We start from the raw sequence: 16894 nt of genomic DNA on the forward strand, positions 1-16894 counted from the left end.
GGTTAGCTTAGCTTCCATCTCGGCTCTGCTATAATAGGAGGCTTCCATTATATACTGGGGGCACACAGATGGTCCAACAAAAAGAAGCTTTTGGGATGCATTATGGGGAATGTAGGATCCAGTGTTTAGCTTCGCTCAGGATATCTCGTCCTCTGCTGCTTTAATTTTGACCATTCATTTTTTTTTATTTGACTTATGAGTCTCCAAATTGTATGGAAGACTTAAACTGAATCACTCAAGTACTCCTTCAACATACACAACATGTAGGTAAATACTGGAGAGTGTTTAAATATTTTAAACCAATGATACTTGTACCTTAAGGGATACTTATATAGTTTTGGTTGAGACCAAAAATATGTACATTCACAAATCTGTTTTAAAGAGGAAAATAAACACACAAATTACAAACTGGTGTTAGACTGATCTTTATTTATTGTCATGATAACTGGCAATAGGCTGACTCCATAAGACACAAAGAGAGCAGAGAAATGAAATAAATTGCTGTAAGTGCTGGGTTCTGGGTGCTTCTGTCACTCACAGTGGTGGTAGTAAAATACAACAAAGAACATGACAAGCTGTAACATCTAATTCCGCACAATTCCTATGTCTTACATGAAAGGATATTGTAACACTATCCACTTTTAGGATGACTGTTGAAATCAGCTCAAATCAACACATTTCGAACAAGGCGGGTGGTGGTAATGGGTACTTGAGCTTATTACACTTAAAATGAAGACAGTTATCCAGTAGGATCATTTGAAATATAATTCCTGTAATAAAATGAAGGCATTGACGCATAAAAAAAAAAGTACCTTAGAAAGTTTCATAAGCCTTTGTAGAAACATCCTAAATCACAACCCAACATTTAAGGATTAGTTGGGGATGATTTGGAAATGTAGGCCAGACCAATACTTTAAGACTCCGTGCATCATTGTGTTGGTAATTCTATTTTCTAAAAATAAGACTTTCAGTTTTTCAAATTGTACACATCTGATTTTGGACAGGAACTCATACACACAGAGGCTTATTTCACCTGTGAATGTCTAGACTTGTTTCATTTGCCCAGCCTGTGCTGCACAACAACAACAGCAGTCAAGCTTCCATCGACTTGCACAGCCTTGCCTGGTGTCAACAGAAGAAGCCACATGCTTCATGTGGTCGACAGTCCCAGCTGTGGAAAGAGGCTCTCAGTTGCATCTGATCTCAGTGTACTCAGCTGTGCCACAGATTTCAAAACCTCACAAAAGAAGGAACTCTGTTTGTGTGTGACTGGTGTGTGTGGGCAGGCTTTACATAGCTTTTCAAGACTAGACCACAGTTCACCCACTTGTTTGGGCTTATTGATTTTTGAGTTTGCTGTAAATTATGTCAAACTATTGTGAACCACGTGAAATATGGTAATTTATGTCTGAATACATTATCATCATTTGATTTGATTCTCTTAAATCTTAATCTATCTATCTATCTATCTGTCTGTATGTCTGTATATATATATATATCTCCATCCATCCATTCATTCATTCATCCTGCTTTGACTTTGGTCACGTGGTATCTTATCTGGAATTTCTATTGGCCAGTTCATATTAAACGAGTTCCGCTCTCTTTCAACCCCTGACAAATACGGAAGTTAGTTCCTCCGAACGATACACTTCCTCCATTAGTATCGACATTTTTTTAACAATGCGAGTCGTTGGTATTCACAATATACATTTTTAAACAAGACTAAATAATATACAGCGTGTTTTGAATTCGTATAAGGGTTTGTTTAGAAACGTTCATTACTTTTTTTTGCGGAGTGATACATACGTCGCCGCTGGCTCTGGCGTGGAGCGTAATTTGAATCTCTCTCCTGCCCCCTTTTCTAACGTTTGTGTTTTATAGGAACATGTATTAAGATGTCAGGGCTTTTTATGACACAATAGTCCCTACATGTGTTTATATATTTATATATATTTAATCAGAAAACACGAGGTAAATGTACGAGGTAAGTGTTTCACTCGCTGTCATTCCATTATCTTCAACACTAACGGCACTGTTGCTACTCTTAGCCAACGTCGCGTGTGAGGAGAAGGGCATGAACAACTTACGTTAGCTTGAAACAATTTGCTTTATCATTAATATTCTGTGATAGTCGGCGATATAACAGAGTTACGTCCCTGGCAGGAGTCTACAGCAAAGTTAGTTGTTACACTGGTGTTAAACCGTACCATTTAGTTCATTCTATAAGGGCATTTATTATGAAGCTAGCTGTAACTAACGCTAACTTAGTTTTGTTATGCTACCGGGGATTCAGCTAACTATATTAGCATCATGCTAAGTCAGTGGGACGTCACTTTTAGCAACCATATAGATTTTGACGTGAAGTTGAAAGAAATGTTAAATGTATATTGTCAGTTGACATTGCCTACAAGCATTAGACTGATTGGAACAAAATATAAAGGGAATATATTATAGATAATAGTCCCCTGTTGTCATTCATTTTAAGTTTTCCCTAGTGACTTCTAGTAACACATGTTGTGGTTCTGCTGCTCTTGAATTATTAGACGTAACGTTATTCAATTTGTCAACACAGATGGCTACCGCGGAGATGAACACCGATGGAGATCAGACGTTGTCCCCCTCAGAAGAGGACTCTCCTCCAGTTTTAGACGACACCTCAGTCCCCCTGAACTTCTCCGAGCTCACACCTAGTCAGTTTGGCATCTCTGTGCAGAGTTTTACTCCAGCGTCATTATCAAATAGCAAAGGTGAGCGGACAGGTCTTTGTTTGACGCTAAACTGCATGTGCATTGCCTTCCATAGACAGAAATGTTTACTTTGTATTCATTCAGCCACCAACGTTGGAAAACATGAGGAATTATGTATATACTCTAGGGGTTGACATGGTCTGTAATATTAGCATTTAAACCATCCAAAAAGAAACACTCATGTTAAATCATACTACAGTGACCAAAGTAGTAACAGACAACTAATGCATAAAATCGGAGGCAAAAGACATTTGTATTTGTCCGTATATGGCACCAATCAAGTGTTACTGAAGTGGCATTCTTCTCCCTCTTGTTCTAGATAAATCTCGTCTAGCACAATTAAAGGTGAGGCGGAGGTCCAGCGTTGGTGTCCGCGGCTCCCCAGAGACAAACTCCCTCATCCGCTTCATGGCACAACAGAGGATGAAGACTCCACCAACCTTCCAAACCCCAGAGGTGAGATCCTTCATGGGATACATTTGAGCAAATCTTGCACACCTTTGTCACATCCTATTCCTGTGTGAGGCAGTATTTAGATTGCAGTCTGGCTTTTGGTTGGCTCTCTGTGATCAATATTGAAACTGACATATATTACTGATACTGTACGTGACGATACGGCACACTTTCTGTAAAGAAATGTTCTGTACTGTTTTCCCTTGTTGGATGCAAACCGCAGTGCCATCACTGCGGCAACTTCAAATAGTTGTACATATATGGCGGTGTTGCACATCTACAGCTGTCAACAGAAGTTGCTTTGACTCACTCTAGCTTCAAAAGGGGATTACAGACAAGTTGATACACATTAATCTCCATAGACATACAGTGAGGTATTGAGATTTTTAAAGCTTCTCAGCTTCAGTATAAGTATTATTATATCCTGACCTAAGGGGTTGACAGGCTATCATGTCCGGCTTGTTTAACACGTGTTAGCTTGTCTGGGGTTACTGGTATTGTGTCCAGATATAGACCTTCCAAGCAGCATTAAGCTTCTGTATGCAGACATCCGTCTACGTATCACGCCCAAGACGTGGTCACATCAACAGTAGCGTTTTGCATCAGCATAAGCTTAAGGCAGCAAATGAACAGAGCAGAAGAGAAAAGCATGGAGCTCCCGTTGTGACAGTGGCATATGAATGACAGGAGGACTTCTGGCAAATGCTGTTAAATGCAGCAGTATTATGTACCGTGGATTGATGTTGCACTAAAAATTCAAGCTTGGCGGCTCACCACACGTGAATGTAGCAGAAACTCTGCATTAAAACACACATTCTGCCACATGTGTAGATCAAGTAGCTTATGATATATACTGTACAGTATATCATTATTTTAAGAGGATAACTTCAACGTACACATAGAATTTTTCACAGCCTTTGACGTATTTTATTGATGTGGTCTTATATAAAATGTAATATGCTGAAATATCATAAAGAAAAGACTTATCTGAGTCAATCTTATTGCACATTTGATCACTTTCTGAGTTCTGGCCAATTTAGGAGAGCCTGTGTCTTGATGGAGACATCTTTGGTTAGATTTCATTTGTATCTCATATGATCATTGGGAAAGTAGCTATTATACTTAATAAATATGAATAGTTAGTATTACTCAATGAAAACAGTATTCATTTCATGAAAGCTGGGCTCTCCCAGGCTGCTTTGTAATGGAAATATTAGTGTGAGGGAATACACAGGATGACTCGAATATGTTGACTCCACAATAACATCCGTTTACACTTTTCAGATCAATTCTGCTCTATTCTCTGCTGTCCATCCGTGTTTTCAGTATGCCCCAAACCAAAATATGCTTCAGTCTCCTTTTAGTTGGACTAACAATAGACAATCTGAGTCTTTACTTATTAATGTTTTCTGATGCTGTTAAAGCTTTGTTTACATCAGCATATATTCTCAGTTATGATCATTTGAGAAACACACAATTCTTTTTAATTATGCACATAATTTGTATATGACAAAATAATTTAGGATTAAGCTTGTAAACAGCTTCTATGATATTCTGTCCGAGCTCACTAATTGCTTTAGATGGGATGTTGCTGACCAATGAAGGAGAAGAGGTGGGCATTGTCAAGCCAATAGCACGAGTTGGCTCACAGGCACAAATTAGTTGTGCAAAGGATTCAAATGAAAGCTATGCATTCAGCCATATGTTGGCAAAACTGTGCATGTTTGGAACACAGGGAGCATATTATGGACATTATTAAGAAGTTTCTCTGGACTTTTGGTGTTTTTTCCCACCAGGGAAAACTAACAATTCTCAAGTCTGCAGGTGATGAGTCTGATAATAAAGGGATATGTTTTGGGTCCAATATCACTTGAAGGAAAGTATTCTTTTACTCTTCTGTGAATAGTAATGACTGAATATTCTTGCTGTTGGATGATGCACAGCTCAGTTAACTTCTAAAAGTAATATTCCCAGATTGTGTGTGTGTGTGGAAGTAGTTTGTGATAGATGTCCTGCCTCTCGGTAATTCTGTAATCTCCAAAGCCTCTGACCTGTCAAACTGCATCACTGAGCAGATCTGTTTGTTTCTGCTGTCTCAACTCTCAGCTTGTCAGAAGTAGCCCCTTCCTTCCCCGGGTCGCCTCCACGCTGAGGCAGAAGATGGCCTCCTTCCAGAGCCTGATGGATGTGGAAGAGAGTGAGGTCTGTGATCCGATGCCAAGGCAGGACAGCAACACTGGAGGATGCATCAAGACAAGAGATTATCTGTCTGGTGAGGCTGCCTCATTGCCACAGGATTAATAGTTTCATTTCTCAACAAGGGTCCATGCCAGTAAGACTCCTTTATGATGTCTGGAGGCACTGTTGAAAAGCGGTGGATTAATGTATAGCACAGTATAAGTTTTACTCTGACAACATCTTGCAGCAGTATTTTCTTTTGAGCTTGGTCAGCTTCTTAAATGGGCCAGTTTCTGAGCTGTATGTTGCTGTAGTGTGAGTTTATCTCCATCCCTTTGATCAAGTTTTTATTTATTTTTTTCAAAGTTGTTTTTCCAAGCAGTGCTTTTACGATATGTTTATTTGATATGGGATCTTTTATCTTCATTTAGCTGAGGTGTCCCAAAGTCCCATTTGTTTTTGTATGTTTATATAACTTGTCTTTTCGATGGGTGCTTTTTTTCCCCCTCTGTCAGATAGGAACCGCCCTTATGGAGGGAAGGAGAACCACCCACCAATGATGACGCCCATACCCAGCAAGAGGAGGCGCATGGGCCCCGTTGAAGGCAGTGAGGTGGAGATTAAAGAGGCCAGCGCTCCTATCCTCCACCTGAGCTTGAAGAAGCAGGAGGTACACTCACTCTGAACATGTACTTACTTGACTGCTTTTAATAATTTAGCTAAAAGGGTTTCCCTCTCTGTACTTGCCTTCCATTGAATCCTCTGGTTATTTTTAACTCCTCGATGAATGTTAGAACTCCGTGCTACACGGGGCTTTTTAAATACAAGCATCCAAAAAAAGAGGAAAACTTTCAAGCGAAGCAAGTTTGATTTAAGTGCTGTGCATGGAGGTTTATTTATTTATAATTACATCTTTTTGTTTTTGTTTTTTACTCAGAGCTTCCACTTGCTTCCTGTAAAGTGCAACATCAAGTTTTATGATACCAGTCTCATTCTAAACTACACGAAAACTATGGAGCTAAATCCAGGTCAAAAGTTTTGTTCATTTGGAAAAAAAACATTTGAACCTGAAAGTTCAAGTTGTGGTCTTGAACATTGAAAAAATACAGCAATGTATTCAAAATAAAAATAAGTGAATGAAAAGTTTTTTTGGGTTGAATATAATTTTGATTCAGTTCTGGATTATTAATTTTTTTCATTTTTCACTTTCATATATATTTTGATATTTGAGTTCTTATATTTTTCAGTTTCGGATTTTATATTTTCAGATTCAAATCTGAAACTCTTTTTTTTTCGGTTTCAAATCTTTTTTTCACTTTCATTCGGGTTTTTTTTCAATTCAGACTTTTGACCCTGATCTAATGTGGGGGGCGTGGCATCAACTGAGAGGGGCGTGTAATCATGAGTGACAGCATAACAAAGAAAGCTGAGGACCGTCCTCAACCACGTTGCCTTCAGGTAACGTGGGCACCGCGACAATTATGATTCAACACTTTCTATACACCATATTCACGTGATTGGAAGTAAAAAATAAAATACGCTAGTGACAAAGTTCTGTTTAGAAAGCTGTTTTAGTCTCTACTTGGCACGAATCATAGTAAAAGAGCAATACACTATGCCATATTGGGCCGTTCAACTACCACACTTTAATATCTGACGTTTCGCACTTCCACACACCACTGTGAACGCAGCGTAGTATCCTTGCGATGGCGTCCGCGAGAAAGGGTAAGTTCAAAATGTGGCAGCTGCTGCGGGAAGTTTAGCCTTTATTTTTCGTTATTTGACAAAATGTGACAAAGCATTAAGGTCCTTGAAGGTATGACTGTTGGTAATTGTAATCGGTTTAGTAAAAAAAAAAAAGCCGAATTGTAATAGTATGGCTACTTGTTTTTATTAAACTAAGCTAATATAGGCTAACATCAGTTAGCACGTGTTGCCATGGCAACTACACCAGCAGACCAAACGGGTGGACCAGCCAGCGTTTCTCAGATTGGAGTGAGACGAGGAGAAAAGGTGATGTAGTGATCTTCGCAATAAAACATATTTGATGTGACGTGTCTAGTCTTGGCCAATCAGCGTTAAGATGTCTACACGTCTTCATTTCCCTCCGTTAAAGTTACGTTATGTTCCGTTACAGTTCAGACTTACTGGGTTAAGTTAACGTCCACTGCATGCGGAACTTTGTCGACTGTTAACGTTCGTCATTATCGCGATTTAGGAGGGAAAAAACGTAACGTGATGAAACATGCAGCCCCCCGTGTTCCGTTAAACCGGAACACCGGTGCAGTTGCTCCCAAGGGCCCTGAAGTAATGAGTGTTAAGGTGCCTGTATCTTCATTTCAGCAGCTTGCTAATGCAGAGGTGTGTATAGATTACAGCTATTATTTTACTCTTGATAAGCTACCTTAGCCAGAGTAGAAAATCATTTTCATTTAAATAATTCAACTGGATTGAATGCATATTAATTGCAAATAGAAGATAGGCCACAACTCTAACAGCTTTACAGTAACAGTGGAAGTCCATTAATATTAAGCCATACAGTAACAAGGTTCAATTAAAACGAATCACTTTTTTTTTTATATAGGCGATGGGTCTCGCTACTCTTGCTATCTGTGTTGTTATATGACTAAACATTTTGAAAACGAGACCTCTTAGATTTTGTCTAAATAAAGGTTAATAACAATATTGATGGGAGAGATAAAAAGCTACCTAGCCAGCTGTTCAACTACAGCTGAAATACTAATAACTGAATAATAAATTAGTTTTTTGCTTAAAGTAAATATTGTCTTATCACTTAATTTTCTTCTCAGAGTACACCAGAATGCTACATTTTAAAGCTCGTATTTAAAATACAATTCTCCCGCCCACCCCCACAGGGTTTCGGGCTTGTCACCTTTTTCACCTCTTATGAGTTTGCAGGTATGTTTCTTAATGCTCAGTATAGCACACTTCCGTCTCAAACATGGTGCCAAGCAGTAACCATATGCATCTCAACTGCAGCCCCATAGCAGGCAATCACAAGGCAGAGCTACAATAATGGGACTGTGACAATCTCCTCCCTCAACAAAGTGTCTCGCCCTCAACGTGTCTGGTCACGCAGGCGACAAGACAGAAAGCACCATTTTTAGAAATGTCATACAATGGCACTTAAAGTTCTCGCTGTGTTTTCCCACTCCAACATTCACGATCATCTAAGATAAAACCTTTCTTATTTGCTAGTATGCAGCTATATTGGACCTGTATTTGTTGTGTAGAGCTAATGCTAAATATGCATTTCCTGGTCCTTCTTCCCCACATTGAATGTTTTTAACAGGTGAACCACTTTGATCAGTGCTGACAAACCAATTGGTTTACACAACAACATTTGGACATTGTCAATTCGATTTAGACGGGGGATCAGTTTTTCCTGCTGTGAGGTTATTAGATGAAACCGATTCTATACACAATAACGTTCACTCGTACTGAACAACCTGCTCTGTGAAGCTCCTTGAACTACAGTCTCATATAATCCCTCTCAACAGGACGATGTCTTTGAACTCCAAAGCCTCGGCCGACCACCGCCCGATGATTCTGCAGCAGCTTCACCGCCCCGCCCCGCCCCCCCCTTCCACATCCCCTCTCTCCCCTCTCTGTTGGAGATGAAGCCCACAGGTAAACACACGGTACTCTCAGCGGCCGCGCAGGAGTAACTGACCTTTTATCTCGGTTCAAGCCTGCCTTTGAGGCTCGCTGGATGCAGCGTATCCAGGCTGAATACCAGGAGAGTGTTAACCTTTTTATTTTCGGAAAAGAAATTGTGTTAATTAACGGCATTTGAGTCGTGTGTATTGGAGAACAGCATGTGTGTGTTTTAGCTACAAGGGGAGTGTTAATAGTTCTCATCAAATAGACCAAACATGGGATCAATGTGTAATGTGGGGATCAGCACCCACAACTCACAAGACCTGTACTTGATGAGCAAATTCAATTGTTCCAATATTGATACCACAGACATTACTTTGACCCAGTGAAAACACTTCTTTTCAGTTGTGTAAGAAAGCTGCAACAATTAGGTAGTCCTTTATATCTCAGATATAGTTGAATTATAAATACAGTATATTAAAATCTGAATTTGAGTTAAAAAATTCCGGTATGTCATATCTTCTCATATATTAGTTACTGGTTTCTTCTACTATTTGCTTGTCTAACTGGCATATCAGTGTCTGAAAACCTTAATCAATCTCTCTTAAACTTCAAGCACCCTGAACCGTAAATAATTTGGTGATCAGTTTCTTTTGATGTAAAACAGCAAGAGTTTAAAGCAAAGAAACTTTACTTTCTGCCTCTTCGTACATTGTGTAATGAGGGCCACAAAAATGCAAATGATTTGTGCGTTGAAGGGTTGACTGTCTTTGCTGGAGAGGACGACTCCACCGGGACCTCCACGGTGAAGAAGAACAAGAAGAAAAAGAGGGTCTGCTTTGGAGGGCCGCTCTCTCCTGAGCTCTTTGATAAGAACCTGCCTCCCAGCACACCGCTACAGAAGGGGGGTACGCCGGCCCGGGCGCCCACACCAGGTGGGAGCTTACAGCCGCGCTCGGTGCTGAAGACGCCGCAGAGAAGTGAATCCCAAACAGCACCGGCACAGCCAGATCTCAGCAGCCCCACTGTGTTTGGTGCCTCGCCGATACTCGCAATGCCTCGCAACCGCAGAATGCCTTCTGAGGGAGAGGATGAAGAAGGATCGGTAATGTTTCTCTGATGCCCTGGTGTCTATACTGCTCTCTACATGTCATAAAATAGAAAATAACCCGGGTGTCATAGCACGGTTATAACAGGTCTAATTAACATTATTTATGGTCCTTTTCTATTTAGTGTGTCACAGCCTTCCAGTGAGCAGCATGCACAATACCAGGCCCATAATTACTGTTATTGATTACACCTGTTGACCCTTCAATGACATGTCACAGTGGCTGCTGTGGAAAGTGCCGATCCAAGTCGCTCTCCGCTACAAACATCAAAGACTTTCACAAGCACCTAGATTTATTTGTTTATTACTACTGACACGTGTATAAGTGTGACACTACAGTTTTAGTTTTGTCTTAGTATGCTCTTAGATGATAACTGGATCAAATTGTGAATGAGTGATGTTGTTTAATAATAGTATATTACTTACAGGAACCAGGATATGCCTCACTATGTGTTTGTTACAGTCAACATTGTTTGTTTGTATTTTGTTGTCCTAGATTGTTTTCCCTTCAATGGAGGAGATTGACTCTGCGGGGACGAGGAATACAGGTTGATAATTCTAGTTTATTTACCCCGACAGTTCCAGCCTATTGTCTCTGGTAGAATGCAGTCAGACTCTGTAATGATAACGGCTCTTTCCATTTGTTGAATTTTCAGAATGTCTGTGGGAAGCCCAGCCGTTGAATTTAAACGCTGCTTTCTACGAGGAGTCCCTCTCTCAGATTCTGACAGGTGAACTACCGTTTTTCCTTTCATTGCCACTTAACTTTATGTCTTCGTCTCTCCTGTTCTGCACCTTCTCCCGTCTCTACAATACAAATGAAATTTAAGTTTAAGTTAGCTGAAGAAAGCAGGCCAATTGCCGGTGTTTGCGTGTGTAAAAAGGCAAATATGGGACATGTTAATCCACAGTATCAAAGACAGAACGGGACCTTTGTCATTTGGCTTCAGCTTTATCAAAGTCCTGTTTAACCAATGTTTAGTCTCTGTTATCATTAACCATGCTAACCCAGCTATTACCTACGGCTGACAAACTCTCAATAGAAGTCATTTCAGCTATAATACTGTCAATTGTCCTCAGAGTCTGAGACCACTCCCAGCCCATCCCCCCAGGTGGGTGCCCTGGATGAGCCTACAGCCTCGCCAGAGAAGGAGAAGCAACATGATGTGGAAGCTCCAGCTCCAGCCCCATGTAGAGACCGAAGGAAAAAGGTCTGCCATCGTTATAGCTTCTGTGTTTTTTTTATCTACTTTCTTGGATAAGTCATTTTGGGTTCACAAGATATAGTTTTACAAGTTTGTTTCCCATTTATTCAGTAACAGTCTGTTCATCACCAGATTATTACCGTCCTCTATAGATTCCCGTACTGTGAATAATTCATTTCATACACTAAAACTTCTAAATCTCAGCAGCAGCCAGGACCCGAGCATGCACCGAGCAGCGAGGCTCCAGCTCGCTCCAGCAGTCGAAAGAGAAAGGTCTGCTATTACCGCCAGCTGTTTTCAGCTTGATTTCACTTGTGCAAAACTCCATTTACCAGACGAGACGTCTTTTTTAATAATTTCGGGGTCATAACATGCTCCCATTTAATCTACTGTTTAATTCCACTGGATCTGAACTACATCTCATGCGAGGATATCAACTTTATGTTTGCAAGCAAGTGTGGCAGAGAGACGATCATATAATGTATCCTCATGCCAGCTCTGTGCTCCCCCAGCAGCCGGAGGAGAGCCAACCTGTGAAGAGGTCGACGCGCTCCGCTGCCAAGACGGCCTCTGGGAAGATGAAGGTGAGTTGGCGGAGTCTGCTCGTTTGATTTCTCTTTACACGGCTCCACTGAGGGATTCTGGGAGGCAGAAAGAGACTCTGAGCTGATAGCGATCTAACGACGGCTTACTTTGCCTGAGTTGGGAGGAAAACAACTGTGTGTATGCCCCAGGGTTACTCCTCTAAATGACCTCATGGCACACACCACAGGATTATAAATAATGACAATTCTATTTTGAACTCTTACATTTTAAGATGTTAACAAATAATAATACCAAAGAATTCCCTTATGCCTCAGACACCTTGTTTGAAGGCAGTGTGGATAGCTGAAGCTGCCCTTAGTGTAGCTCACATTGCAACATTTACAGAGCTTGTAGTGTCTTCTGACAGCTTTGTAGTTGTTTTTTTATTTTTATTTTTATACAGGCTCCAAGTCAGGACTGTGTTTGGGTTTTAATTGGATTCTATTCGTCAGGTTTGCCAAATAACTTTCAGTTCTGCAATTTGACTCCGCAGAATGACGTGGGTAGAGATTTAATTAAAGCAGTGTGTAAATACAGAGATCCACGGTAGAGCACAAGGAGTCGTTTATATTAGATATTATTACCCTCTGAAAATGAAATGCTACATCTCAAAAGGTGTATCTTGATACATAATACATTTGGACAAAATGATGCTGTCTTAGGGAATAGCGGTGAATCTGTCCCAGCTCCTGTAGGAAGGCAATGCTCTAACTAAACTGTATGACTATATGTTTTATTTATGATAATAATTATTATTAGTTCAAATATCCACAGCTTCTGGCATGGCGCCGACTCAATCAGCACACTTCCACAAAAAACATCTAAATTGATGTACTTACTGAGGATGACATAATGAGGTGCTATCACATTTCAGTTTACGCTGACATGTCAATACAAACCTCTTTAACGATGCAGGATTGTCTTTCCACAGAGGAGCTCGGCAGCGCGGCAATGGAACCGGGGCGTGGACCGCTCCCTGTACGGCTGCCGGGCCTACGCCTCCAAGAACCCCGGCCTGAGTCCCATCACGGAGAGGCTGGCCCCCATCGGCCAGTCGGCAGCAAAGCAGACGTCCTGTACGAGCTGCACAGGTACAAAAAGAATGCAGATAATAGCTTTATCTTTACATTATTGATAGGCAATTATGGGTTTTGCTTTTATGCCCTCAGAAACAACTTCCCATATACATTTTTCAATAACGTACAACCCTTCAAAATCTTTGGTTGTGTGTCACAAAATGTCTTATTTATTCTTGAAAATGGCAGAAGTGATCGTTAGAAATGAATTTCCCTGATTGAGTTTTTTATTTTCTTCATTTCGCCCTACAGCCCCAAATCACGAGACCCACTCGAACCCTGAGATGGCTAACGACACTCAAGCAACAGGTGACCTCACTGTGACGAACGCTTTGGAAAATCCCGTCACATCTCCAAACTCCAGTAAAAGAAACAGCACAGCGAAGGGCAGGAGGCTGCCGGGGCCGAGAGGACTGAAGAAGAAGAAGAGGAAGATCAGTGCTGCTAATGATGCCCTGCTCAGTGAGGAGACTCCAGATCAGGCTGGAGGAAAGACCGAGGACCAAACCACTACAAACCTTGAGGCATCAAGCGAAACCCCACTGAACCGCACTGTACCTGAGCAGGGAGAAGTCGACACTGAACATAATGCCCAGATTCCTGCAGATACACTCTGCACAGACTCTGATGGAAAATTAGAATGCCGTGGAAGTCCGGAGGCACCCACCTCAGACTGCCCACCTACAGGTGGAGAATCCAACGACACTTTGAGTCGGTCAGCACAGAGAAAACGTGACAACGTCTCAGTGCTGCAGCAGAACAAGGAAGAGGAGGAGAAGGAAGAGGGAGACCACGCAGCTATTGAGCAGGAAAACATCAGGTCAAGCTCCGATAGCCAGGAAGAGGTGGAAGTAGCCGATTTACACCTCGCCCCCTGGCAGGCTGACTTTAATTTTGAAGACGTGTTCAAACCCGTTCCCGCTAGAAGGCAGCGCTCAGTACGCCGCAGCCTGAGGAACCAGAGCACTGCGGAGCACAGCAGCAACAGTGCCGGTCTCGCCTGGCTGGCTTGGACCTCCCCTGAGTCCAGTAAGGAGTCCCGCAGGAAGACCCGGGCCCGGCGGCTCAGTGCTGCTCCACCCGTCCAACCTTCGCTCCCCGAGGACACACAAGACAACGCCTCGTGAGACTTTAAATGGACTACATGAACTAAGATGAATACAGTCATCATACATTCCTATCCTGTTTGTTTTAGATTAGATGGGATGAGTTTCCAAAGAGCAGACTGGTTGTTTTATATTCGCTAAAAACATTGATGCCTTTGTTCTCTGTGAATTATTAGAGCTGACCAGTAATTTGTAGCCGGTTTCCCCTCCGCTTACCAAGCCAGTCGATACGCTGTGAGCCCAATCATCTCTGCTGACCACCCCCCGATCGATAGCCAAGCACTCAGCTGGTAATCGCCGTGCATGTTCAGACTCCCCAAAGTCATTGGCTCGAGCATCTCCAAGTCAATATGTGCTCTTCATGGATAGATGAAGATGGCTGTTCTGCATGCACCATCAGCCATGCACGGCTGGGCAGGAGGAAGGGTTGATGATAATAATAATAACGGGATAGTAATGGCGGGGAACACAGAAATCTAATCTTGTGTTTTCTCTTTTTTTTTTTTATATATATATATATATATATATATATATATATTTCCCCCCCAGTGATCTGAACTGTTGACATACAGGTAAATGTCCAGAAGAGGACCCCGTCCCATTGCATCATCTGTTCTTTTAATGGGCGCTTTTAATATGTGAATACGTTTTTAAACTGGTTTAAACGTTGCATCAAATCAGAAATAAGTTTCTGTGTTCTCAGTGACTTTCCTGGAATGTACCTTGCTTTACTCTTACGCTGATTAAATGCCTTGGTTGCAAGTAAAGACTTCTCATCAGATCAAATTGTGTTCATTTAATCAGATGACTTAATCTCATTTGAAAGGAATTCATCCAGATAATAAAACGGCCGATATCTCAGTTGAGTTCAAGTACAGCAGCTTTCCTCTCACATAAACCGGGACCTTCCGCCATAACGGAACGCGTCGCTACACAAATTGCCATTCTGATCTACATTTTGAACACGGCCAAATGTCTGGAAGTAAATTGACCTCTAACCTCAGCTTCCACCGGTCACAGATTCAAGTGGGCTCCTCTTTACTGGCTCCATCCATCTGTCAGAGGAGCGGAGGGAGCGCTTACAAATTGAGTTTCAAATTCAGTTCACATTGGAAAATTGGCTCCTGGAATGATGCAAGGCTGTAATCTATTCATCACGGGGTAATTGACTCGCTCCTTTTTTCTTTTTTTTACAACAAGTCGGAGCCACTTGGCTGAAGGACACCAGAGGTTTCTGGCTCTCATTGTGCCAAAGTCTCCTCTGCTTTCCCATTAGGACACTGATGGACGGGCTTACAGTCACCGCTATAGGTCTGGGTGGATGCCGTGGGGCTGCGGTGCCATCTGCTGGTGGACTCGGGGAGTTGCAGACGCCCGTCATTCATCTGTCAAGTTCACAACTGTGACCAGATGTAAGAAGTCTCAGGAACTGATGCTATCATCAGGAGAGGAAATCATTTAGCAGATGCACATTCATTAGCGTCAGAGAGGCGTTTGTTCCAATAAGAATCACTTAAGGTGTGTGTGTGTGTGTGTGTGTGTGTGAATGAGAGAGAGAGAGAGAGAGAGAGGGAGGGAGCGCATCGTGCCCATGTTAGGTCTGTGCCGCGTCCCACCGTCTGATTCTAAAACGTGTAACTGGGAGCGTGTGTGTGTGCGGTGTGAAGCCCCTGTCCCCTGGCAGACGGGCATAGTGAAGACGGCTTAACACAAGAACAATGGGGTCCTTTGACCAAAACGACGCCCCCCCAAGACATGTGGCCTCCTGTCACCGTGGCAACCCCCCATGGGACAGGGAGCGGGGCTGACAGCTGGAGAGGAGGACTTACAAAAAAAAAAAATGGAGTCCATTTCTTTCCACTGAAGCATCCCTGCTCTACATATTTTCCCTCTTCCTCCACTCAGGGCCCTTCATGAATGTGGGCCACATCTCATTTTACAACTTCATGTGATTGACCTTATGGGCTTGACTCGCCACCTACAGCCCATCCAGCTCCTCCACACAAACACAGCTGACAGTAAATCCTGTCTTTATGGGCTCTTGTTGCTGCCGGTAGTAAGAGAGAGCATTGATCTCATTGACAAATATGGAGCCCGAGCCACAAGATTTCACACTCGCTGTAGGCCACACTTGATTTTACGCCTCATTTTAAAACGGCTGAGCACTTTCTGTGCAGACACAAAGCAGCATAATCAGTTATTTGTACTCGGAGATTGAGAGACTTTCGTCTTTCAATTAGTTAATTAGCAGCTGAATGGTATTAAGTTGTCTTTTCTGTGCTCAATGCTGTGAGCCCTCCATCATTGATGCTCCGAGGCTCGCTCGCTAAGCCCTGCACGGCTCTCCTACGGAGCGAAAGACAGCAGGAGGAGGGCAGCTAACAAAGGCAGGACAACAACAAGAGACCCTCGAGCTACTCTCGGTTTGCTTCTCAGTCTTTCAGTGTGTCTGCGTGCTCCAGCTGTGGCTGGCTCAGACCTGCTTCAAACAGCTGCATCCTGTATTTGTAGTGTTTGATTTTAAAAGTTCTTTGGGGCAGAAATCTGACGTAAACTCACACTTGTGCAATGCTGTTGCTGTTCTGGAACCATTTTAGCCGTCAATCATTTTGTAGTGGGCGAGTCTCTAAATTCCATGCTTTAGTTTTTCATCTACATAAATGATGAAGATTGCCGGTATAGGTCTTTTCTTCTCAGTAGAACAAGGTCATGAATCATTTCCCTGGAGAGTTATCAATCTTACTGCAGCAGCATGAGGACAAGTTCAACCTGCATTTAGTGCAATACTTCTGTCGCATTAAAGGGGAATTCCACC

At 42.2% G+C, this 16894-nt stretch overlaps 1 protein-coding gene across 4 annotated transcripts; it reads left to right on the forward strand.

The window, feature by feature from the left end:
* The first annotated feature begins 1633 nt into the window (after positions 1-1633).
* Positions 1634-14851, forward strand: cdca2 (cell division cycle associated 2). 4 transcript variants are annotated; one of them, XM_076104822.1, is made up of 14 exons: positions 1634-1984; positions 2573-2747; positions 3067-3203; positions 5307-5472; positions 5894-6048; positions 8900-9029; positions 9758-10104; positions 10604-10655; positions 10764-10838; positions 11188-11318; positions 11517-11585; positions 11825-11896; positions 12829-12988; positions 13226-14851. In XM_076104822.1, exons 1-14 carry the CDS (start codon positions 1976-1978, stop codon positions 14098-14100), a joined length of 2553 nt encoding a protein of 850 aa, XP_075960937.1. In that variant the 5' UTR covers positions 1634-1975; the 3' UTR covers positions 14101-14851. The 4 variants fall into 4 exon arrangements, with proteins under 4 accessions (XP_075960937.1, XP_075960939.1, XP_075960938.1 ...); XM_076104824.1 differs by having other exon boundaries at positions 11828-11896; XM_076104823.1 differs by having other exon boundaries at positions 11520-11585.
* Positions 14852-16894: the final 2043 nt, after the last annotated feature.

The sequence above is a fragment of the Anarhichas minor genome, unplaced genomic scaffold (assembly GCF_050575085.1).
Source record: "Anarhichas minor isolate MPS153535 unplaced genomic scaffold, ASM5057508v1 ptg000030l, whole genome shotgun sequence".
Lineage (NCBI taxonomy): Eukaryota > Metazoa > Chordata > Actinopteri > Perciformes > Anarhichadidae > Anarhichas > Anarhichas minor.

Bases quoted from the DNA above. Each gene is read 5' to 3' on its own strand.
- cdca2 (XM_076104822.1), top strand. The intron at 5,473-5,893 runs GTGAGGCTGCCT...CCCCTCTGTCAG, and splicing joins GACAAGAGATTATCTGTCTG to ATAGGAACCGCCCTTATGGA. The intron at 10,839-11,187 runs GTGAACTACCGT...AATTGTCCTCAG, and splicing joins CCTCTCTCAGATTCTGACAG to AGTCTGAGACCACTCCCAGC.